The 25,632-nt window shown below is 36.4% G+C and overlaps 3 protein-coding genes across 5 annotated transcripts; 1 reads left to right on the top strand and 2 right to left on the bottom strand.

Moving 5' to 3' along the window:
* Positions 1–1,489: 1,489 nt before the first annotated feature.
* On the bottom strand, positions 1,490–4,746 carry LOC115962557 (mitochondrial pyruvate carrier 4). The gene is made up of 5 exons (XM_031081413.1): positions 4,622–4,746; positions 3,156–3,254; positions 2,958–3,010; positions 1,924–1,997; positions 1,490–1,848 (listed from the first exon to the last, which is right to left on the bottom strand). The coding sequence occupies exons 1-5, from the start codon at positions 4,674–4,676 to the stop codon at positions 1,803–1,805; spliced, it is 327 nt and encodes a 108-aa protein (XP_030937273.1). The 5' UTR covers positions 4,677–4,746; the 3' UTR covers positions 1,490–1,802.
* Positions 4,747–6,420: 1,674 nt separating this feature from the next.
* LOC115962574 (mediator of RNA polymerase II transcription subunit 11) lies at positions 6,421–9,848 on the top strand. Of its 3 annotated transcripts, none has more exons than XM_031081433.1 (4): positions 6,421–6,730; positions 7,247–7,382; positions 7,487–7,603; positions 9,213–9,812. In XM_031081433.1, the coding sequence occupies exons 2-4, from the start codon at positions 7,329–7,331 to the stop codon at positions 9,387–9,389; spliced, it is 348 nt and encodes a 115-aa protein (XP_030937293.1). In that variant the 5' UTR covers positions 6,421–6,730; positions 7,247–7,328; the 3' UTR covers positions 9,390–9,812. The 3 variants fall into 3 exon arrangements, with proteins under 3 accessions (XP_030937293.1, XP_030937292.1, XP_030937294.1); XM_031081432.1 differs by having other exon boundaries at positions 6,486–6,730; positions 7,253–7,382; positions 9,213–9,848; XM_031081434.1 differs by having other exon boundaries at positions 6,516–6,730; positions 7,316–7,382.
* A 4,441-nt stretch (positions 9,849–14,289) lies between these two features.
* On the bottom strand, positions 14,290–15,354 carry LOC115962426. The gene has a single exon (XM_031081263.1). The coding sequence runs from the start codon at positions 15,132–15,134 to the stop codon at positions 14,427–14,429; it is 708 nt and encodes a 235-aa protein (XP_030937123.1). The 5' UTR covers positions 15,135–15,354; the 3' UTR covers positions 14,290–14,426.
* Between the last annotated feature and the right edge of the window lie 10,278 nt (positions 15,355–25,632).

Genomic DNA, 25,632 nt, shown 5'->3' with positions numbered 1-25,632 from the left:
TAAGAAATGCTAAGTTCATCCTAGTAATGCTATAGAGTACAGACACAACAATTTTCATAACAAATTTCACACCTACTGAGTTGGTAGGTTATTGTTGATTTTCATACGGGTCTATCATTAACACTATTTTATTATCTATCATTAACAACCTATCACCTCATATAGGTATGAAATCTGTTGTCAATTTGGTGTGCCTCTAGACTTATTCGGGTTCAAATACAATGTAGTAAAAATTTTGAAGCCTGAAAAGATATACAATTATGATTATGAAGAAATTATCAATCCATCAATTATCTACCATTTTAAGTCCTGGCTCTACAAAGCCAGTCCCAATTTGATGAGAGGAAGGTCGTATCTATTGGCAGCCAGATAAGAGTTCAAGCTATACATCTTCATGGATGTCCATATGACTGTAAACACAAATTTTTCTCAATTGTAGAAAATCAAACAATTGAAAAGAAATATGGTTTGCAAATATAAATTTGTATTGATGTATAATGAGTACAATCTCTATTTTGATTCTTTTACAAAAGAATACCCTCTGATTCTATCTTCTTTGAATTTGACTCGAACAAGAATCCTCTTGACTTTAATTGGAAGATGGATTGATCGGTCTTCACAATAAATCTATAGCTTCGAGCTTATTAGAGATTTATTGTTCTTCAAGTCTTCGAATGTGAAGGCTCTAGGGTTGAAGTTCTTCGGGGCTTTAGAGGCTTGATCCGTTGAGCTTCAAAGATTTGGGTTTGTTGAGGTTTATGGAGGCTTTTTAGCTTAATTCCAATAGAACTTCAAAGAACTCGAACAATAAATCTTCTTGAATTTGGTTGGAAGAAGGATTGAACGGTCTTCTCAACGAATCTCTAGCCTTGAGCTTGATAGAGATTTGTTGTTCTTCAAGTTCTTCAAAGATACTTCAAGTTCTTCAAAGTTTCTTGAGACAGAATTTCTCCAGAGCTTAGGCCTCTTGAAAACTTCGTCTCCAAAATGAGAAGGGATGTCCTCTATTTATAGTGATTTTAGAGGATAAACTCCACTTCGAATTGATATACTTGGAAGTATGTAGTAGACTTTTGATTGGCCCAAATTCTTTTTAGAGATAATTATCTTTATTTATCTATTTTGATAAATATCATATTTTGATAAAGATAATAATCAACAAAGATAAATAATTATCTCTATTTAATTTATTTAATAAAGATAATTATCTACCAATTTTGAATAGAAAATTTATCTTTATTTTATTTATTATTTATTTTAATAAAGATAATTGCCCATAAAATTTGAATAGGAAGTTTATCTTTATCTTTTGGGTCAAATGACATATGACAAATTTTGGTATGCCAATGTGATGCCAATTTAGATGACACATGTCGTCATTTGATTTAATTAATTTAATGACATATTATTTTAAAATTTGTCACTAAATTTTGATGTGGCATTTTATAATTGGCTTAAAATTTTGCCTCCTACAATGACAAACTGAATAAATTGACTGCAGATGGTTACAATCAAGATATTTCAAATAAAATACAAGTAATTTACAGAAATATCATAATAAAATCTTATTCATCAAATTGGGAAACTTGGATTTTCAAATGCTCACTTATTTCTAATATGTTTACTAGTACAACGACAATCAACAAAGTTACAAATTCCCACTCCATAGCATAATTTAACCATCTAATTTGAAAGAAGACAAGCATGATTTCCCATGTTGAAGAACTTGTATTAACTGCAAGGTGAGGCAATATGGGGGCCTTCACCCAAGGACACAAAAGGGAGGCTAGAAATTTTCATCATCATTCTTTGGCAACAGCTGCCTCAGCGTCGGGGAAATAATCTTGCCTGGAAATGTCAAAAAAAGAGTCATCAAGATCCCGTGTTCAATGGCAACTAGAATCATAACATTTGCTAACTTACTTTATTTTGCGTGAAAGTTGGTAGAGCCCTGTCCCTGCCATTGCAACATTTACACTAAAAAGATTCCAGTTCTTCTGCAAGTCAAAATCAAAGATAACCAAGAATTAGAATTATCCACAAGCTTAAGATAAGATACCATAAAGGAAACTAGGAACGGCAAACAAACTCTTTTTTATCTCACTGTACATTTCTTTTCCCCCTCAAAATGTATGCTTCTTTGTGCACCCAAGCATGTGTACGCTATCATCATTGCTTTTTTCTCATTTTTGTTTTATGGGGGTGGTTGTTAAGGACCTTATACACACAAAAAGGTGTTCCAGATACATTATTTAATAAAAGGGGAAAAAAATAATAGAATCTAATTTGCTATTTATAATTGAGGTATTGCAAGTTTGCAACTATCATGGCAGAACATGTCAAATATTTCATGCAATAATAAGTAAGGAATAATTAATTAATTAAAAGATCAGATAATTGCATAAACCCAGAGTTCAATTTCTTATAGTGTTTTAAACTTCATTTTTTCTAGGAATGCACAGTGGAATTACAGCTAAAGATGACTTTAGTGAAGGCTGGAAAGCTAGGGAAAGAGTTGATTAAGATGAAATTCCCTATTTTCCTTTTGGGAGATGAGAAAACTAGAAATAAGGTAGGAAAAGAAATAAGGCACAGTCAATTTGTGAATCAACCCAACTCTTTTTCTTGCAGAAAGCTATTCACTCTATGATATGTTCAGTTTCTCTTCCCCCTTCCTCTCCACCAAAAAAAGAGGAGAAATTTAGGTTGAACTCCTGATATCGCTATTACAATCCAGCATATGACCCATCCAAGGTACACACTCAAACCTTAGCCTGATTAAAAACTCCTGACACATATATATTAATAAGAAAGCATCTATGTTTTATATATATATATATATTGATGAAAATCTATGCTATATTTAATTTGTGTAATAAGGCTATATACAACACTGTCACATATCACATCATCATTATCTGAGTCTTCTAAAGTCAGGCAATCTTATATAAACTTACCGGGGTGATTACAGTGCTATAACGTGACCAAATAATTCCAGTGCAAGTAACAGCTGTTCAACAGATGGTAAGAATCAGAAAATATAAGACTTGTGTAACTCATGAATACACAGTAGAGTGTGCAAGCGTGTGTATGCTTCTATTGGAGAGGAACAGAGAGAATTACATATGCAAATGCATGCGTATTCATGTACATACCTAGTTGCTGAGGATATGAAAGTTTTTCAGGTGGTTTGGAGAAGTCAGCAACATTGGCTATGCTGATGCCCCATTTAAAAGTTGGTGCCCAAAAGTGAACTGCAATTACCAAGCAGTTAACTTATGCATACATTAACTATTAACAAATTATTAATATTGGCCATTTTGGCCATTGGTATATTGAAAACCCACATCACAATTAAAAAAAAGGCTCAGGGGACAATTTAAACAATTCAGTGTCAAACTCATCTTACATAAAGCATGTACAGAAAAGTAATAAAAGACATTCATCTTTTGTAGTCACAGAGTAGAAGATTTTAGGATAATAATATAAAGTAACCCTCAAATATTGAGAAAGCTTAATCCCAAAAACTACTTCATTTTTCTAGTATAGCTAATGTCATTAACCCACGACCTCACCTTAATTCACCTTTTGATACCAAATCAGCCATTGTCTATGTCACACATGACCATCTCCTACCTTGATGTCCATTTTTACTACATCTAAGTTTCCCAAAATACGCATAGCTTCCTTTCTCTCTATCAATAAAAAAATTGCATATATATTATTCCATTTCATCATTCAACTAAGAGTATGAGGTTTTTTGGGTAGCTGCAGTTTCATAGAGTCTCATTTTTTGAGGGGAAATTACATAAAAAGGTCTAGAGTTTATAGCGTGTTTTCGATTAGGTCTCAAGTTTTAAAGTCCCAAAACTTGTGAAATCGTTTCAATTAAAAGTTTCCGTCCATCTCCGCTATTTAGGCAGTAATAGTGCAGAGAAAAGTTGATAGAACTCTACGTTTCACCTAAGCCTTATTCTTAAATCAATTCAACACCCATTAAACAAGGCGGGTAAAAAGAGATAGCCCCATTTAGCAAATGAATAAATCTTCTATGCCCGAAAATCGAAACTGGTTACATAGGTGAAACAGAAACACAAAGTTTTATTAAGCCTTAGGTTAAATTTACCATATCCTAACGGCTTCAACTTTTGGAACACTCGGTAATTTAACATGGTATAAGAGCAAGAGTTCCTAAGTTCTTTAATTGTCTTCTCCACACTATCTCTCATTTAAAATCTCATGCATTACGCCTATAATCGACAAAATTAACAAACTTTTGATCTAAATCTGAGACATAGTAAAACAAAATTCCACCACACCTTTATGAAAGGAAAATAAAAATAAAAATAAAAATCACATTGCATAAGCTTAATGGAAACCCACTTCGTTAATTAAAAAAAATAAAAAAAGCATTATTTAATAAAAAATCAGAGTTTTCACCAAAAAGTGAGTCTACTTTTCTATGTTATAAACAGTTGAATCGGATCTAATCTCAGCAAAAATGGATGGTTAGCCAATAGAATCAAAAAAACGAAGCATCTAAATCACGCAAAAACGAAACAAAGATAGAAAATTAGAAAGTGAATTGAGATAAAGGGATTGAAAATTTGGGTGGACTCACTGGTTTTAGGCCCTGCTGGGTGGTTCCAAAGTGCTTGGAGCTTCGAAGATGCCATGGCCTTTGTTCTCTCTCTCTCTCTCTCTCTCTCTCCCTGAGACAAAAAAATGGGGGATCGTTCGCTGACGTTTAGGGGTTTGGTTTTCAGATTCTCAAGCACCTACCCAATCACACCATGCCACGTTGGCAACAATTGGTCAATCCTTCAAAGTCCTTCGTTTTTGGGTCAATTTCATTTCTAATTAAAGAGTAAAAATAATAATAATAATTTCTTTAAAAAAAAAAAAAAAAAACTAGTAACTGCTTATCGGGTAGAATTTGTTGATTAAAATAGTAATAACTTACCATCTAAAATTTTTTATGAAAAATATTGTAATGTAAACATAGAATTTCTCCTATTCAAAATATAATTATAATAAGTGTCTTTTACTAAGTAATAGTACTATTTATCATAATTATTATATTTAGAAAAAAAATTGAAAGATAAATAGAATAGTATTTTGTTGAATTTTTCTTTACATGGTATACTAGTTACTACATGGTGATATATTAGTTTTTGAAGAAGTTTGTATTGGGAGCCTATAAAGACAAGTGAATATCTATTATTAATATTAATAAGCATGTCATATAGACAGCATATGCTCTTCTTAATTTTTTTTTAAAGGTAGTCTCCATCTTATGTTTCTCTTATTTTTCTATTAAAGACGATATTTTCTTCTTTTTTTTCTTCTTCTTCTTCTTCTTCTTCTTTTTTAATGAATATTGAATAGTGGAGATAATGATGTTGCATGGACATGAATAATTAAAAATTTGTAGAGATGGTATATATATGTTTTCGAATAATAATTATGAATGAAAAAAGTGGTAGTTTATTATTATTTTTAAATTTTCATGTATGGAAATGCAAGTGCTTTCATTTTTAATATACATGACAACTTTTACATGCTTTTCCATTTCTTAAATTTGACACATACAAAAAATGTTGTATCTAATTTTTAAACATGTTAGATTTGAACTAATTAAACATTAAATGAAATACAAAAAGTGCAATCCACAACTATAGATTTATCCAGGTTTGAGAGGGTATGGTGTTGAGTTATGTTTGATATGAATTATGACTCGACCCAATATATAAATGTTACAGTTTTTAATGAGAGATTTATAAGGCTTAGTCCATAGAAAATTTTTGTCCCATTTTTAGCCCTTCATGAATCCTCTGTGTGAGATATAAATATCGTTGTCAAAACTATATATTAAACGCGTTAAAACAGTCTTGTCTACATCAACCCAACAAAACCTATATATTAATCTTCTTTTCGTGTTTACCTTCTTTTTTTTTTTTTTTTTTTTTTTTTTTTTTTTTAAATTTAAAAATTGTGATAAAATTAAGGGGCTTTAGAACAATTATTACATGAGTTTGATTATAATTAACTCATATAATTGAATATTTTACTTCGACACAACACAAACACACAAATTGCTATTACTAAACATTTCAAATCAATAACTTCGTAAATATTTGAGCGGTGGGCTGAATAGATTTGCAGGACATACTGTATATTCGAAGGTTCTAAGTTTCAACTACCATTCTATCGGATAATGAGAATTCCAAAATTTATTGAGACATACAACTTTTTTATTTATATACAAAAATAAAAACTAGCCAATTAGCTTGTAAGTTGTAACTATTAAATTTAAAAAAAAAAATTCAAACCTTATAAATAATAGGATAAATTGTATTAACATAGCTTTCGGTTTAGATTAATGTCAACTAAGTCCAAAACTTTTCAACACTGGTTAATTTCAAAACTGACTAAGTTGGGTTTAGGCACCAAATTATACGGTTTTGAGAAATCTTAGATATTAGCAAAAATCTCACGATATTTTAATGAAATTTACCCTAAATTATAATATCTAGTAAAACGAAAGGAACAGTTCTGTTCAAAAATTTTGAGCTGAAATGACTGTTTTTGTGTGAAAAAAGATATCGTGTTTCGTGAGTTGAACTCAGGAACTCTCGAGTCACCAACGACACCCGAAACTGCTTGGCCATTGTCACCGGCGGCAGAAATCAGCCCCTATTTCTTCACCGGAGACCTCCCAAATTTCACTGTAAGTTACGTTTTTTTCATCTCTCTCGCTCTCTCTCTCTCTCTCTCTCATTTGTGTTCTGTCATTTTCAAAATCGAAAACCCAGAACAAAGATCCCAACTTTTCCTTGTTCTGTTCTCTGCTACATGTTCTTTATTCTTTCTCCTCATCGAAACCCAGGTACCAAAAACCTTTCTGTTCAGGATAAATAGCTTCATTGTTTTTTCAGAGACGCACACCATCTGTTTGATATAAAGCTTCAAAGAACAAGTATTTTCACAACAGGAAAAGTTCTCATTTTGTTTCATTATATGGGGTATTCTAGAAGTTGGGGTTTTCTTTTTAAATTCTAAGCATCACTGCCCTATACTTTTATGGCTATTTTTATTTGTTTAAAGCAATAGAAATTTCACACTTCCATTTTATTTCTTGAAGTCTAAAGTATTGTTTAGTGGCTTTAACAAGGAGTGGAATTGTATGTGTGTGCCTATGAATACAGGGTCAAAAGACTATTCAACTAACCTTTCAATTAATAAGATCCAGAAATTTACTGCTCAATCCACTCACTAGCATTGGCCTACATTCTATACTATCCCACCTCTAAAGAAGCAGATACTCTATGGATTCACAGAGCCAGAACACTTCGTTGCAACGGCTTCAAAATGTGGAGAAGGTAAATAATAATATTGCACAACAAATTTCCTTTTATTAGCATATCTAGGCAAAAATGATTCATTTTTTGGCGTTGTTGTTTTTGATGGATCGGTATCATAACAGGAAATCGTTAGGGTCTTGGAGCTAGCAGGAGGGGTAATGGATGAGATGGCCAACCCAACTGGACCAAGAAAGGAACTCATCAACAACCACTGCCTCGAGTTCATGCAATTGATCAAGGTCTGTCTCTTTTTCAACATGAACTTTATATCTTTAATTGTATATAATGTCAAATTTGTATGTTGGTCATTGGGATAGATCATATACTGGCTGGGAAACCTTTGTTGTAGTTCCACTTTTAGCTTATGAATCCTAGTTCTAATGATTTCAACAATAGTGGATTGTATTGAGTTGAAAGTTGGATAAAGTGTATGCACTAAATTCTGAATGTTATATGAAAGAAGTTTGCATACAGGGGAAAAGTGTTTCTTTGGTAATTTTGTATACCATGCTGGAAATTTGATTGGGTAATTTGTGTGCGTGGTGAAAAATTGGGTGAATAATTGGCAAACGGTAAAAGATTTGGATTTTTGGTACTAGGGAATTCAGGGCAGGTTTGGGTTTTTGACTGGACTTCTGAATAGTCTGATAATATATGACCTACGTTTTATGCTCTTCAAAAAACCAGTTAATGTGGTTTGCAGAAGATGATATGAGAACCTATATTTTGGTTTTCTGTTGCTTTTGGGACAAATTCGAGTGTATCTGAACTGAAGGTCATGTATGCCACGAAAATGTTGATAGCTGAGAAATATTTTGTTCTAGCCATTGGTTGTTATGCTATGGAATAGAAACTTCTGACATTGTCTATGATTATAATGTCAGTGAAAATATCATAACCATGGTGTGAATTTTGTTTTGAGACAAGACATGCATTTGTAAGATGTGGTCTATATGGATAATGACATCTCTTTTTCCTGGCTTGTTAAGACTTTTCTAGGGTCTTTATGTGAATAATTTCTATTATATATATGTTGAGGACTTCTTAACATCCAACTGGAGAAGTCCACTTGCACTGCAATTTTAAATCTGCATGCTTACATATCCTTAATCAAATGATGAAAATGGAATTTAGGTTTAGATTGATTGTTTTTCAATTTGTCATGTGATTGTTTGGTGGGCTGTGGATAATTCTGGAAGATAGAAAATGTTAAAAGCAAGTTCAACTGAAAACAATTTGTGGACGTTGCAATGACCTTGAAGCGTAATTCCAAGAAAAAATGTGCTTTGTGAAGAATGGAGTAATGTCAAGGGAAGTTATTCCTAGAGATAATTTTGGATATTTGATTGAAGTATATAAAATTTCTTCTTCTTTTACTATAGGATGGTGGAATAGTTGTCAAAATAATGAATAAAATTTAATTGTTTGTGAGTGTTGAATGTTTGAGTCTTTTTATAGACGTGAGTGAAAATGATTAGAAAGTCGCTTCACATAGGTTAAGTGTGACATTTTGGTTATGGATAGAATTTTGGTTTGGAGGAAAGTTCCTCTAATCCATTATGTCATTATGTGGTGACTCAACTGAGTACTTTTAGTCAAATGACCAATTTAAAAATCATGTGATTTTTTTAGATGACTTATGTCATCTAAACAAAATAAACAAGTATGGTCGTTTGAATTGTCACATAGTAGATTGGAGGAGAATTTTGTCCTTTGGTTGTGATATGGTGCACTCTAAGTTACAATTTTTGCTCATCACTTGAACTTTTGAAATGGATTTCTTAATCATCTTCAAATATTGAAGTTGTAGGTCAAAATATGTAATTTTCTTGTTTTCTTTTCAAGCAGGACATCCAAGTAACACTGCGTGATGAAATCAAAAGTGCTTGTGAATACCGTCCATTTGAGAAGTGTGATTACGGTTCGAGAATAACTAATGAGATCTGTTGCAAGAAACTGGATTATGTCATTTCACAGTTGGATGGAATGAAACAAACCATTGATGAATATCATAATGCAGTTTGAAGATGCATGATACAAGAGTAGTTTTAGGTATGTTGCAGTATGTGACTGTATGCCTCCTTTTTAGGCTTTCTTATCACACTTCCCAGTGTATAATGCTTCAACAGGAATGTTTCCAAATCCTAATTTTAATATTTAGTGGTTTAATGTTCATTTTACTGGATTGATAGAAGGAAAGAGGAAAATCTGGACTGCAGCTTGTTGGCTTAAATACAGTAAAAATATGCAGATGATTCCCTTAATTTTCATCAACTTTCTTTTAGGGGATTGGTGGTGGACATTAAATTTGTTCAAGTGATTGTTCTGTATTTATCAGGTTACTTTAGAAGTATATAGGATGGAAATTTTAATTTTAATTTTCTAGAGACATTTGGTTCAGTATAACGATTATCAGATCTAATATTGCTGTATTATGATGTTCAGTCACATCTATTTCCTTTCTATCTAGACTTTGGTCGGTTATTGTTGGTAGAAGGATACATTTTTATTTGAACATCATGTGAGAGAAAGAGCATGCGCCTCCATACCAATATCATGTGAGAGCAAGAGCATGCGCCTCATACCAATTTCAAGTGAGAGCATCTGCTGATGTTGTTAATATCTGATATCTTACTTGATGTTCATTTGTGGCTACAATGAAAACTGAACCTACAAAGAGAGTGACAATGCAGGCGACCAATGTTCTGGACATGGCTGTCTTTGAAACCAATGGGTTATGACCTTTTAGACAATGAGAATTGTGAATAAGAGGAAGAGGTGATCTGGATATAAGTTTCATCTATCTTAGGAAATTAAGATTGAGATTAAATCATTAATATTTGTAAGACAAAGAATGGAGTTTAAATTGTTAATCATGTTAATTTTAACTATAGCAGTTCCATGTGACATCCTTGTTTTGAAGGGTCCAAAAAGAAGTTTGTTTGAATTGTGAACTGGGAACAATGGAATTGGAGTTTGCTATTAATTCAAATGTAAAATGTAAAAGTATGGTTTAAAACTTTCCTTTAGGAAATGTCTTAAGGTCATTTTTTATGAAACTTGCAGAATTTGCAGAAGGCAGATTAATTTCTTAAAATGTGTCTGCAAGCATGCATTAGGTTCAGACGTTCTTGAAGTGCATATTAATGCAATTTATTAACTTCTATGAAGTAGTTAAAATGATTTTATCGCAGATGATATTCTGCTGAAATGAAATATACAACAGGCCTTTTTTCCGTCTCCTTCATTGAGCAAGAACCATCTAAAGAAACCAAACAAGACCCAGAAATCGAGCTCATGCGCAAGAGCTCTGTGACCAATTGAATTTGCATTTATCTGAATCTCTCCACTTGTTGTAAATAATAATAATAAGAATAATATTGTATCAAGCTCATGCCAAAGCCAACTTTTCAACTCAAAATTTACAAGAACACCAGGCAGCACCATTTTCCAGCCAAACTCAGTCTTCTAAAGTCAGGCTCCATGTCAAGCTTGAAGGTTTTTTTTACTTTTTTCATTGGTTCAATGAGTTGGGTAGCTTGGCCCTGCCATTTTTGTTTACTTGTTATTACAGCAACTGCAACATCCCTGTTACTGTGTCAGCAATACCAAAATTGGTACAAGCATTTAATACTTCGTTTTCAGCTCCATGAAGGTGAGCTTGATTTATTTGATGTGGAATACCATATGTCCATCATCATCAATATAATTTGATTCCAAGCTCCATTTGCTTCGTCTCCGATTGTTCCACCTTAACTTGTCACAACTTACTGTATAGGACTCCGACATGGGATACAGAAAGCTTGAAGCATTGCATGAGAATCGATAATGGTTTTGCATTTCTTGGTAGTACATACGCTCAGCACGTTCCACATGCATGTTTTCAATAGTGGAAAACAAGTTTAGCAATATGACAAGGTCGAAGATTAGCAAGAGAGTAAGAACTAGAAACCTTGAGGTTGAGGACATGGCCATGTCTATGAAATGAGTCTGGCACTTTTAGATCATAAGAAATGGGTGAAAAAAATAGGGGAAGCAAGAGTTTGATGTGTTGGTTTTAATCCATTTTAGGAAAAGTTTTGAGGTCAAGGATAGAATTGCAGTACTTGTAACCTAAAAAAATGTTCTATCAATTAATGGTAATTGACTTAGCTCATTCAACAGCCTGGTTCAGAGAGACCAAATAAAGAGCTAGTTTGAGCTGGTAAGTGGTAACTGAAATATGCAAAGTTCCTTACTTTAAGCCCACTCATTAAGCTTGGCAAGTATTTCATGTACTAATTTTAGCATAACTATGGTGGAGAAAATTATTTTATACTTTCTTAGTCATTTTTCCTTATTTTACATGGATGATAGATCTCACAAAAACCAAATTTGGTAATACTAAGTTCAAATCCGTGTTTGGATTTAGTCATATTTTTTGCTTGTCCACTTTTTCGGCCCCCCAACAAAAAAAGAAAAAAGAACAAAAGACTTGATTGGATAGTGGCCTTATGTTTTGAACACTTGTATAAGATATATGTCCCCTAATTTCTCTACCTAGATGAAATGTCTAGATTTTGTTGAATGGATAAGGTTGAAAACAGAGCTACATGCATTCATTTGATTGAGAGGTAAGTGGTTGAGACTTGAAAGTTCATTGGTTTAATTTAATTTAATCACCTTGTTTTTAAGTAGTCAATTAAATTATTATTATGTGCTAATAAAAGTATGTTTTCTCTTCATCTTATGTGCTAATAAAAGTATGTTTCTAGCCGAAACACATCTTCAATAGTCCCACTCCCTGACTAGCTCAAAGCTTTTTTAGTGGTTTCATGGGTTGGGTGATTCATACTCAGGCCTTATCCCCCCAGTCTGAAGTTGATCCCATCAAACCCCTCACGAGTCTGGAAATATGTAAGAACTTCAATCTGATTTAATTTTCTTTTAAGAACCTAAACATCAACTAATGGTACTTCCCGGGCCCACTAACAACGAGCTCTTAGGCTAGCTAATTAATATGATTTAATTTAGTGTGCATTTGAATGCACTTTGCTGATTGCTTATTTATATATTGAGGGTTACGTAGAAAATATGGGAAACATTTTATGTCTTTGTTTTTGTTTGGAACTGCCACTGCCAAAATATGCTCAAGATGCTAAAAAGAAAAACCAACTTTATTTGCCAAAGCACTATTAAAATTAAAAGACTTAGTGGCAGACCTCCTAAACTTAATACTACTGGAACCAACTTAGCCATGCACAACATCTTGGCAGTAAACCTAGTAGCACTAAAATAGTGTAGGGACTTGGGAAAGAGAAATTTCAATTAATAATTATGCTAAAACTTTGTTATTGGAGATATATATGTTGGAGGATGAATTAACTACTGTAGTTTGTCGTGGTGAAATTCTTTGACTAAGCAAAAGCTATTTTAGCTTTATATATATAGGAAAAGTATGATTGAGATATATTATTATCAAAAAGATGACTATGATTCTATGAGTGAGATATATTATTGTCAACAGAATAAAGTACAAGCTGAAAACACTCTAGTACAACACAACTACTGCTTATAATATAACTCTAATAACACTAGAGAACAAAGGAGTCAAGTACATTTACATCCAACCAATCAGGCTACCAAACTCAATCCAACACCGGCGAGGGGACTACTCAACAACTCACTTTGTTAGGAAATTAAGATTGAGATTAAGAGAGATTCAGAGAAATGCATTTTTCAATTGGTCACTGAGCTCTTCTGCATGAGCTTGATTTTCTGAGTCTTGTTTGGTTTCTTTAGATTGTTTTTGCTCAATGATGGAGAGGGGAAAAAGGCCTGTTGTATATTTCATTTCAGCAGAATATCATCTATGATAACATGATTTAACTACTTCATAGAAGTTAAAAAATATGCACTTCAAGAGCGTCTCAACTTGATGCATGCTTGCAGACAAATTTAAAAAAGTAATTTGTCTGCTGCAAATTCTGCAAGTTTAACTTAGACATTTCCTATAGGAAAGTTTTAGACGATACTCATACATTTGCATTAATAGCAAACTTCAATCAATTTTTTCCCCCTCACAGAAAAAAGAGCCTTAGAATTTAGATGGCCCTATTGTGCCAAAATTTACCAGTCCATGACCTTGCAGATTTCAATTCCATTGTTCCCAGTTCACAATTCAAACAAACTTCTTTTTGGGCCCTTCAAAACAAGGATGCCACATGGAACTGCTATAGTTAAAATTAACAGAATTAACAATTTAAACTCCATTTTTAGTCTTACAAATATTAATGATTCAACCTCAATCTTAATTTGAGTCAAGTACATCACATTCTAAACACTGCAGAAAAAAAAAAAAAAAGAGTGGCATTCAATTTCAAAGTTCAAACCTCTCCCTCTTAAAACCTTCTAGTCCCAACCAACAAACTTCCCCCCAATTAGCTTTTTATATTTATATCAATTGATATATGTACCAAAGAAGATATGTTTTAGTTAGTGACAATTTGTTTGATTTACTTAAATGGGGCGAATATAAGAAATAGACAGACTTTTGATGAGTTTGGTTTTGAATTTAGCAATTATTTTACAATATTTTTTCACAATGTTGATATAACAATTGTTTTTCACAATTGTTGATATGCAATGATATATTGATATTAGGTGAAAGTGATGTTACACTTACATCAATCACAATTTATCAATTTGAAAATTTGTGAAGCTAACATTATTTCTTAGTAATTCTGGTTTGAGCCATGCGAGATGAGATTGCTTCAAATTTGATCTGATGGAGTCATGTATTTAATGAGAGTACATTACCAATTGCTCGAAAAAATTGATTATAAAATAAAAAGCATATCAAATCCAAATCTATTCCTTGAATTATTTACAATATGATAAACATAGATACTAGAAAAAAGAGATTTTAGCTAAGAGAGCTCTACAAAACATATACAAACCAAAAAGCCCAACTAAAGAAAATTGCCATTATTAAAGCAAACATAACCTTGCAGCAGTTTACTAGAATGAAAAGCATGAAACAAACACCTAAAAAAATAAAAAATGAAAACACGAACAACCATTTCAATTAGGACAACAACTACCAACAGAAGATGCAATGCTCATGGTATCATCATCATCATCATCATTAGCCCTTAAGTTTCCTGCAATAGAACCATTGTCTTCCCCATCTGCATCAATTATACAACTCTCATCACAACTTGGAGTGGCATTGGGCCTCTGAACTTTCTTGAGAGGAGAAAAATCAAGACATGGGGTTCTTTTAGCACCTGGACGAGACCAAATCTTTCTCAAGAACTCAGCATTACCTTGTTTATGAGTCCTGTCCTGATCAAAAAATTGGTTTTGAAGGACGCCCCACTTTTCATTTCTCCAATCCTGTGGCACCCTTAAATTAGACCTATGGATAGTGAATTCCTTAAAGTCTCCACCAAGTTGCCTAACCCTGAAGTTGTCATCACCTAGAGACTCCAACAATGTTGTTGCTATCCAATCATTGTCGACACAATACTCAGCAAGATCACCAATTTCCATATCACCCACAAACTCCATAAGTGGTGGACAAGGTCTAACAATGCAAATTGGAACCATCTTCTCCACCTTTCCATTACTGTATTTGACAGTAAACCAATGCCCTTTTTCATCTTCTACCTTTGTGATTTCAGCAAGACACCATGCACCTACTGGCTTAGCCACCCTACTGTTCAATACCTCAACTTTGCTCCCTACATAGTATTTCATCGTGGCTGTAACTTTCTTTGATAAATTCATGGGTGTAAACTCAACAATGCAATCACACGCAAGAATATAAGAGAGTTTGAAGCTGTTTTTCTGTTCTTATAAAGCTCTCCAAAAAACCAATCATCAAGAATTAATCCAGTATGTATTAAAGATTCTCTAGAGTTTGTATTTAACTCAATTACACAGTTCTTAATATCTCAACCATTTATCGTAAGAATTAATCAGTATGTATTAAAATGTAAAGGGAGTGGCATAATATAAAACCATTTGTTTAAACTTAGATGGTTGAGGTTTAAGCATAGAGTAGAATTAGATTAGAAGTCTGTGTAGCTTAAACATCCTATTCCGGATGAAGCGATGGTGATCAACTTTTTTCGCTCTCTCTTTTACGGTTTTACCATAAATTTAACGAAAAAACCCAATACGTGTATATATATGTCACGTGGTGGATTCAAATGGGTCAATTCAAATTATTCAATCCAGGATTTTCTCCTTCTTGTTAGCTAATTTTACTTATCTCTCTATGTCTCTCTCTATATACGGTTTTTTTTTTTTTTTTTTTTTTTTTTTTTTTTTTTTTTTAAAAAAAAGCTCTATCTTAATATATGTTGTGTTGTTTTGTTCTCTAACGCTCTGTTTGTTTCAACAATGATGTTTTTCTAAAAAATGAGTCATTTTCCAAGAATCATTTTCAATAAAACTATTTCATTTTTTTATGTTTGGTAGTAACTTTACATGAGTTGAAAAACAACCTCCTAACTTCCCTTATTTAGTTTGCTGTGAGATAGAGTTGTTTTCCCAAAAAATTTAGTAGAAAACTGTGGGGCCCAACAATTCGTGGACCAGACCCATTTGCCCTTAGAGAGTCCGAGGGCCCAATCCGAGGAGAACTGTGGCCCAAGTTCCATGACGCAGAGCACAGACCAATTTTGGGAGGCAGTCGAGGACAGTCTAGTCCTCGGCAAGCCCATAATCCGCCCAGAATAAAGGGACAAATTCGTAAGGAAATCCAAAATACCTTGGGGCGATTACCCTAAATACCCTTCTAGATAAGGCCCAATGCCTGACAGAACCGTACTCTGCAGCTTTATCAAGTCATCCCTAACAATTCCGGGATTAGACTGATGGGACCAATGTCAGTATTTGTAAAGACTGACCCCACACGTGGACGAAGGACATCGAATGCACGCTAGTATAAAAGGAGAAGTAAGTGAATCTAGAATGGGGGGAGAAAAAAGGAAGGACTTCATGAATAAGATCGCTGGAACGATCCATGCACAGAACAGAGAAGGTCCTCCGTTGGACAGCCGGAAAGGATCACAAGGGTCCTCGGATCAAGTCCGAGGAGCCCATTCTCAGAAGTGGCAGCATGGCGGGGCTTTAAACGTTTAGGCCCAGTCCATTTTCCACAGGGACCTTTCTGAAATCCAGACCGGACCATCGCCCCGTGACCAAGCCCAAGCTTTTCAAGCCCACTCTCTACAAATCGTATTGTGAGGGATCTCTCCCGCGTGAACCCAAAAATGTCACTGGGCCGCGCAGGAATCGTGTCCTTACAATTGGCGCCGTCTGTGGGAAGCATGCGCGCTTGGCGCAGGTGGCGGTGGAGTCAACTCTCTACTAAGCAAATCACGGAGCTTCCTCCGTCTCCTTTGACGTGCAGCTGTTGTTCCGACATAAACTTCTGCTAGGGGCTACGCCTTGCAGCGCCCATGGCGTAGGCAGCCCTAGGGGCTCTTGGCCTCAAGCCGGCTCTCCCCGCCCTGATCTAGGGGCTTACATCCGAAAAACAAACAAGCACAAAAAACAAATCTCATAAGCTTTGGACAGAACCAAGGTCTTGCATGGTCCTCGGACTCAAACCTATGGGGAAACCAAGCACAAGAGATCAAAATCAAAAGCTTTGGACAGAACCAAGGTCTTGCATGGTCCACGGACTCAAGCCTGTGGGGAAACCAAGCACAAAAAACAAATCTCATAAGCTTTGGACAGAACCAAGGTCTTGCATGGTCCTCGGACTCAAACCTATGGGGAAACCAAGCACAAGAGATGAAAATCAAAAGCTTTGGACAGAACCAAGGTCTTGCATGGTCCACGGACTCAAGCCTGTGGGGAAACCAAGCACAAAAAACAAATCTCACAAGCTTTGGACAGAACCAAGGTCTTGGCATTGGTCCTCGGACTCAAAACCATGGGGAACCAAGCACAGAGATCAAAAAGCTTTGGACAGAACCAAGGTCTTGCTGGTCCACGGACTCAAGCCTGTGGGAAACCAAGCACAAAAAACAAATCTCATAAGCTTTGGACAGAACCAAGGTCTTGCATGGTCCTCGGACTCAAACCTATGGGGAAACCAAGCACAAGAGATGAAAATCAAAAGCTTTGGACAGAACCAAGGTCTTGCATGGTCCACGGACTCAAGCCTGTGGGGAAACCAAGCACAAAAAACAAATCTCACAAGCTTTGGACAGAACCAAGGTCTTGCATGGTCCTCGGACTCAAACCTATGGGGAAACCAAGGCAAGAGAGATCAAAAGCTTTGGACAGAACCAAGGTCTTGCATGGTCCTCGGACTCAAACCTATGGGGAAACCAAGCACAAGAGATGAAAATCAAAAGCTTTGGAACAGAACCAAGGTCTTACATGGTCCACGGACTGGGGAAACCAAGCACTTAGTGTGGGGAACCAAGCACAAAAACCAAAATCTCACAAATTTGGACAGAACCAAGGTCTTTTGCATGTCCTCGGACTCACCTATGGGGAAACCAGGCACAAGAGATCAAAAGCTTTGGACAGGAACCAAGGTCTTGCATGGTCCACGGACTCAAGCCTGTGGGAAACCAAAGCACAAAAACAAATCTCATAAGCTTTGGACAGAACCAAGGTCTTGCATGGTCTCACCTCAACCTATGGGGAACCAGGCACAAGAGATTCAAAGTTTGGACAGAACCAAGGTCTTGCATGGTCACGGACTCAAGCCTTGGGGAAACCAAGCACAAAAAACAAATCTCACAAGCTTTGGACAGAACCAAGGTCTTGCATGGTCCTCGGACTCAACCTATGGGGAAACCAAGCACAAAGAGATCAAAAGCTTTGGACAGAACCAAGGTCTTGCATGGTCCACGGACTCAAGCCTGTGGGGAAACCAAGCACAAAAACAAATCTCACAAGCTTTGGACAGAACCAAGGTCTTGCATGGTCCTCGGACTCAAACCTATGGGGAAACCAAGTACAAGAGATGAAAATCAAAAGCTTTGGACAGAACCAAGGTCTTGCATGGTCCACGGACTCAAGCCTGTGGGGAAACCAAGCACAAAAAACAAATCTCATAAGCTTTGGACAGAACCAAGGTCTTGCATGGTCCTCGGACTCAAACCTATGGGGAAACCAAGCACAAGAGATAAAAATCAAAAGCTTTGGACAGAACCAAGGTCTTGCATGGTCCACGGACTCAAGCCTGTGGGGAAACCAAGCACAAAAAACAAATCTCAAAACTTTGGACAGAACCAAGTCTTGCATGGTCCTCGGACTCAAACCTATGGGGAAACCAGCACAAGAGATGAAAATCAAAAGCTTGGACAGAACCAAGGTCTTGCATGGTCCACGGACTCAAGCCTGTGGGGAAACCAAGCACAAAAAACAAATCTCATAAGCTTTGGACAGAACCAAGGTCTTGCATGGTCCTCGGACTCAAACCTATGGGGAAACCAGCAAGAGATCAAAAGCTTTGGACAGAACCAAGGTCTTGCATGGTCCACGGACTCAAGCCTGTGGGGAAACCAAGCACAAAAAACAAATCTCATAAGCTTTGGACAGAACCAAGGTCTTGCATGGTCCTCGGACTCAAACCTATGGGGAAACCAAGCACAAGAGATCAAAAGCTTTGGACAGAACCAAGGTCTTGCATGGTCCACGGACTCAAGCCTGTGGGGAAACCAAGCACAAAAAACAAATCTCATAAGCTTTGGACAGAACCAAGGTCTTGCATGGTCCTCGGACTCAAACCTATGGGGAAACCAGGCACAAGAAATCAAAAGCTTTGGACAGAACCAAGGTCTTGCATGGTCCACGGACTCAAGCCTGTGGGGAAACCAAGCACAAAAAACAAATCTCACAAGCTTTGGACAGAACCAAGGTCTTGCATGGTCCTCGGACTCAAACCTATGGGGAAACCAGGCACAAGAGATCAAAAGCTTTGGACAGAACCAAGGTCTTGCATGGTCCACGGACTCAAACCTATGGGGAAACCAAGTACAAGAGATAAATATCACAAGTTTTGGACAGAACCAAGGTCTTGTATGGTCCTCGGACTCAAACCTATGGGAAAACCAACTACTCGTAAGGAAAAACCACATTACGTAGAATTTGGATTCATCTGAGGAAAACTCTCCACTCGCCATGGGGTCAGTTCCCAAATTGCGGGGATTCGCAAGTCTGCTCTTAGATCTACAGCACCAAGGGAATTGATGCGACGTAGGGCAATACGTCACCTGAGAAACGATTTGAGTTCTTTACCCTCCGTCAACTCCTCGGACGGTACTCTCGTACTTATCACAGAATATTCAATTGTTATTTTTGCTAGTTTCTTGAGTTAAACTTGCTATGAATTATCGCCGTAATGTTTGGTAGTGTTGGTACATTAGAATTGATTGGATTATGTTTCAAAACTTCCTGCTCTAAGTATCATTGAAGAAACAAACACAGGGAGCACACCCTTCCACAAAATAATGTTGCAAAAAGAGTAGTATTCAAAATAAGTAGGCAAAATTTCCTTTTTTATTAAAACAAAGAAACAGTACAGCATACAACAAAAAGCTGAAATCAACTTGTGATAAAACTTGCTACATGATAGAAAGGAAAGTTACAAGGAAGCAAGAGAAGGCCGAGGAGGTAGCACAGACGAGAGGTTGGCTACTGCCTCAAGACTTCGTTTCATCCTCAACGCTTTCACGTGCCCGAAACTCAGGCAGCAAAAGAACCTGACCTCAGGCTAACACCGTCTACAAAGAAGATGCAGGGAGCCGGAAGTTGGGAAGCCCCCGCAGAAATTTGCCGGCTACAAGGTAGACAGTGCTGATGGTGGAAATTCCTTTTTCGGACATACCAAAAATCTGGCATGGCCAGAACCTGCTTTGGATTTTGACTAAAAGCGTGGGAAACACCCTCTCCCCTCTGTCATAAGGGAATGTGTCTTTGAATCTATGCCTTCGTTGCCCGTATGTCACTCTTCTGAGCCTGAGGAGAACGTGGCGCCTTTGCGGCGGAGAGAGTTTTTCTTCCCCGACCCTCGTCTCAAACATGACTTACTGCGGGAGGAAGCTGAAGGAGGAGACTAAGGAGCTGGTGCCTAGGCAAAGAAACTTGCTCTCTTATTTATTTGAGGATATAGGGTGGTGGCATTTAATTAGCGCAGCTTCCCAAGGAACGCTACAGACAAAACGTTTCCAGCTCGACTTCCAACAGACCTCTGCAACGACAAGACTAAAGGAGCCTCGTAGAGGTGCACCTCGAACATCGGGACACCCAAAAGTACCGCGTGGCCAAAGACTATGGAAATATCTCCTGATCTGTGGGCCTAGTAAATTCGCGGCCCATGCCCTTGCTACATGATGGCCCACGGACTACGGCCCACGCCGGGTAATAACTAATGCCGAGGACAACCTCCTGCCCGGCCGCGTACGGGATACCTAAGGAGAGGGAATAAAACAGAACCAAGGCCTTGCATGGTCCTCGGACTCAAGCCTATGGGGAAACCAAGTATAAAACTATTATTATTACAAGTTATGGACTGAACCAAGGCCTTGCATGGTCCTCGGACTCAAGCCTATGGGGAAACCAAGTATAAAACTATTATTATTACAAGTTATGGACTGAACCAAGGCCTTGCATGGTCCTCGGACTCAAGCCTATGGGGAAACCAAGTATAAAAACTATTATTATTACAAGTTATGGACTGAACCAAGGCCTTGCATGGTCCTCGGACTCAAGCCTATGGGGAAACCAAGTATAAAAACTATTATTATTACAAGTTATGGACTGAACCAAGGCCTTGCATGGTCCTCGGACTCAAGCCTATGGGGAAACCAAGTATAAAAACTATTATTATTACAAGTTATGGACTGAACCAAGGCCTTGCATGGTCCTCGGACTCAAGCCTATGGGGAAACCAAGTATAAAAATTATTATTATTACGAGTTTTGGATGGAATCAAGGCCTTGTATGGTCCTCGGACCCAAACACGGCATCAAGCCTCCAGTTCTCTCCTCGGCCAGCATGGGTAATCATTACTTTTCACTGGTCGGCCTTATTGGGCCAAACACTTATATTAGAGTTATGGCAACATCTTTTTATTATCAAGTATTTTGGTCTTAGTTGTCATCGGTTTAGACACTTTCTCATTGAGCCGAGCAGCATTTACCAATATACAAAAACATAAACGGAATATGCAAAATGAAATAATAAACACTTTTATTAATATAAGAGATTATTACAATGTACAAAAAAGGGCTCAAACAAGCCTATACAAAAGGAGGACTGCTGAAGCAACGATAACATTCGCAGTACAGAGAAGTAAGCAGTCAGGCTTCTTTTAAACTCATCTTCAGGGTCTCTTCAGTCTCTACATCAATATTGCTCATATCATGATAAGAACCTTCTTCGGAAAAGGATGAAGAACAAGGGAAAGGAATCGAAGGAGAAGGAAGAAGAATTGAAGGAGAAGGAAATAGTAAGGAAGAAATCAATGAAGAAGATGGAGGAGATGGATGAGGAAGATGGAGGACATGAGTAAAGAAGGAAGAGAAGAAGAGAGAAGAGATGAAAAGAAAGAAAAGGAGCAAAAGAGGGAAAAGAGAAGGCACCAAGGCGGAACTGGTGCTGGGAAGACTATAAGAGGAAGGTGGAGGAGGGCACCAAGGAGCAAAAGAGGGAGAAGCAGAAGCACTTAGCCCCTGCCTCAGCCCTGACTCCTAACACGTTGGTGCCATATTAGGTACGCTCGTGAGGAGCCGGGTGGTGCTGATATTGGGTATTCTCGACTCAGTCACGCCAAGAGTTCGGCGTGGTGAGCCCCTGCTTCGGATTTTGGCTAAAAGAGAGGCGGGACGGATCTTAAGTCTGCGCCACCCTTGCCCTGATTGAGCCATTTCAAGCTTTATCAAAATATGGTGTCTGGAGGAAGGGCATGATTTCTTCATCATTTGTTGCGATCTCAGAAGAATAGAAGGGAGTTAGTACGAAAGTGATGGCCTCCTGCTTGCCTTCTTATAGGAAGAGCAGAACGGATGGCATTAAATGCATTCAACCTTCCCAAAGAATCTGAAGAAAAAAGAGGCGTCCGTTCCACTTCTCCACCTTATCAAATGAGCCGCCGGATATAAATGAGCCTCGTTAAGGGAATTCATTAAGGGCGCGTCTGGGACGTCCAAGCGGCAGGAGCAGATTCCGAGCGGATTAAAAGGAATCCCTCAAAAACCGCCTAACTTCCTGGGAAACCGCTCATATAAATGCGGGATCAAGCTAAATGGGCCATATTAAGGGCCCGGGTTTGCCAAAACCCTCCTTTCCAATCCGGAATTCGGATAGAAGGGTTTTGAGGGGCTATTGTGGGGCCCAACAATTCGTGGACCAGGCCCATTTGCCCTTAGAGAGTCCGAGGGCCCAATCCGAGGAGAACTGTGGCCCAAGCTCCATGACGCAGAGCACAGACCAATTTTGGGAGGCAGCCGAGGACAGTCTAGTCCTCGGCAAGCCCATAATCCGCCCAGAATAAAGGGATAAATTCGTAAGGAAATCCAAAATACCTTGGGGCGATTACCCTAAATACCCTTCTAGATAAGGCCCAATGCCTGACAGAACCGTACTCTGCAGTTTTATCAAGTCATCCCCAACAATTCCGAGATTAGACTGATGGGACCAATGTCAGTATTTGTAAAGACTGACCCTACACGTGGACGAAGGAAATCGAATGCACGCTAGTATAAAAGGAGAAGTAAGTGAATCTAGAATGGGGGGAGAAAAAAGGAAGGACTTCATGAATAAGATCGCTGGAACGATCCATGCACAGAACAGAGAAGGTCCTCCGTTGGACAGCCGGAAAGGATCACAAGGGTCCTCGGATCAAGTCCGAGGAGCCCATTCTCAGAAGTGGCAGCATGGCGGGGCTTTAAACGTTTAAGCCCAGTCCATTTTCCACAGGGACCTTTCTGAAATCCAGACCGGACCATCGCCCCGTGACCAAGCCTAAGCTTTTCAAGCCCACTCTCTACAAATCGTATTGTGAGGGATCTCTCCCGCGTGAACCCAAAAATGTCACTGGACCGCGCAGGAATCGTGTCCTTACAAAAACAATCTCTAAAAATAAGCCATACTTTTTATGTTAACCAAAGATAGTTTTCCTTTGACTTATCTTTTTTTATACTACCAAACACTGGAAAACACGGAAAACTATCTTTACACAAAATTTTCCATTGAAACAAACGGAGTGTAAGTAATTTGTGTCCTTTTAAGTTTTAAGATTCAGTTTGTCTCACTCTCAGGAAAGTAAGAGTGTGTTTGGATAGAACTTATTTTGCTGAAACTGAAAACTGAAAACTGAGAAAAGTTAACATAAGCTGCTAAAAAAAAAAAAAAGAGAAAATGTAGGAGAAGAAAACGCAGCTGTGAATTAAGTTGGATCCAAACATGCACTAAATCTACTTTCTTATATATATATATATATATAAATATAAAGCATACTAATATACTAATAATACTATGGGTTCAATTTTAAAAATATATATATATATATATATATATACTAAAATATAACTTTTTTTACTAACGTGTTATTTTTAACAAATTATTATTTTTGGACAACTACTAGGGTGTTATGACATTCACCATCTTTATCATGCATCAATTACATTATGCTACTTTCAACAAGTCTTTTTATTTTTATTTTTTATTTTTTGTTCCTCAAAAAAAAAAAGTCTATTTTTTTTTAATTATTTTATTTGTCAATTAATATAGGAAACCACATTCCACATACACTATATTTATTATATAACAATTACAAAATTCCATTTATTTAAAAATAATAACAAAAACAACTCCCATAAAAAAAAAAAAAACTATTGTTTAAAAAAATCATGAAAGTTTTTGTGTAACTAATTAAACTTCTTCTTCTTTTTTTTTTTTTTTTTTTTTTTTTTGGGAAAGAGCTAATTAAACTTATTGGTAATGAAGTCCCAAAGGTTTTTTTATTTTATTTTTATTTTTATTTTATTTTTATTATTTTTTTGAGAAACAAGACTCGGTAGCAATATATTATTGAAAGTTGGCTAATCTAGTCTAGAATATAGAAAATACTTGTGGTAGAACATCCTTCATCCATACTACAAAATCTAAGGTATACAAAGCATATCGAACTAGACTGTGAGCTACCTTATTACATTCTCTCTTTTTATGAGAGTAATGTAATTTTGTAAAACACCTAGAATAGAGACAAATGTCATCAATTAAAAGCGCATTAGAGGCTAAATTTTTTTTAATATCTGTAATCTCTTATAATAGGGTGTCACTTAGTGACCAATTAACCACACTCCACATTTCCCTCTTAAGGTAAAAAAAAGACTACCAATTTTGTGAGTTACAACAATAGATCTTTATTATCTAATGAGAAATGTCATTGTGTACAATGGGAAGCAAAAAAAGAAAGTCAGTCCCCAATCTCCTGACTAGTGGCAAGACACCCCTCTTGTTGCATTACAAAATTGCAATGCTATTTGAAAAGACATACCAATTATTCAAGCTTCTAAACTGTAAACTGCTTTGCAATTTAAGAGGGGGAAAAAGTAGTTCATTGTATATGCAGATTTCTTCTTCTTCTTTTTCTTTTTCTTTTTATTTTTTCAATTTTTTTAATTTTAATTTTTTTTTTTTTTTGGTAAACAATTTCTTCTTCTTCTTTGTTATTATATATAGGTAGAGCCTATAAATATGTGAATTCCACATGTTACGAGGGAACAACGTATGCAAGTGCTCTATAAGATAATTTTGCTTGTTTGATTTGAGCCTATGAGGTTGATAGGTGGAGTTGTGTTAATAATTTATGTTGTAGTAGTACTTTATTTTCTTTAGGCCATTAGGGTGTAACATTTCTTATGGGATATTTGGGGGAGGGGGAAGGGTAATGGCTGGGATTTTAGTCTCTAAAAAGAAATTTCACATATGTACACTTAGATTAAGCTAAAATAGAATTTTATCTCCCAAAAAACAAAATCAATAATTAGTACAAAGTCTACCAAAAAAGAAAAAAAAAAGACAATTAGGGATTATTATTAATTGAAATATAGAGAGTCTATTTTACAATTAAGATTTATTTCTTGGATATCACTACACTGTTATTAATCTTTAACTAGAAAATGGTGAAATCTATGGCTATGCCTATACTTTCAGGATCTCAATAAGTATTGAGAATTAATTTCAAGGCCCATTTGGCGAATTAGGTGATGGTGAATTTATTTCAAGCCCCATTTGCTTTGTCCTT

The sequence above is a fragment of the Quercus lobata genome, chromosome 10, assembly GCF_001633185.2.
Source record: "Quercus lobata isolate SW786 chromosome 10, ValleyOak3.0 Primary Assembly, whole genome shotgun sequence".
In the NCBI taxonomy this organism is placed as follows: domain Eukaryota; kingdom Viridiplantae; phylum Streptophyta; class Magnoliopsida; order Fagales; family Fagaceae; genus Quercus; species Quercus lobata.
Note: the sequence above shows the minus strand (reverse complement) of the source record. Positions and strands in the feature narration are given on the sequence as shown.

What these genes read in the sequence shown, in the direction of transcription:
- LOC115962557 (XM_031081413.1), bottom strand. Translation starts at nt 4,676, where the DNA reads ATGGCATCTTCGAAGCTCCAAGCACTTTGGAACCACCCAGCAGGGCCT. An exon ending in TTCATATCCTCAGCAACTAG is followed by an intron (nt 3,011 to 3,155) that starts GTATGTACATGA and finishes TCTGTTGAACAG; the next exon opens with CTGTTACTTGCACTGGAATT. An exon ending in ATAGCACTGTAATCACCCCG is followed by an intron (nt 1,998 to 2,957) that starts GTAAGTTTATAT and finishes TTTGACTTGCAG; the next exon opens with AAGAACTGGAATCTTTTTAG.
- LOC115962574 (XM_031081432.1), top strand. Translation starts at nt 7,329, where the DNA reads ATGGATTCACAGAGCCAGAACACTTCGTTGCAACGGCTTCAAAATGTG. An exon ending in GGCTTCAAAATGTGGAGAAG is followed by an intron (nt 7,383 to 7,486) that starts GTAAATAATAAT and finishes GTATCATAACAG; the next exon opens with GAAATCGTTAGGGTCTTGGA. An exon ending in AGTTCATGCAATTGATCAAG is followed by an intron (nt 7,604 to 9,212) that starts GTCTGTCTCTTT and finishes CTTTTCAAGCAG; the next exon opens with GACATCCAAGTAACACTGCG.
- LOC115962426 (XM_031081263.1), bottom strand. Translation starts at nt 15,134, where the DNA reads ATGAATTTATCAAAGAAAGTTACAGCCACGATGAAATACTATGTAGGG.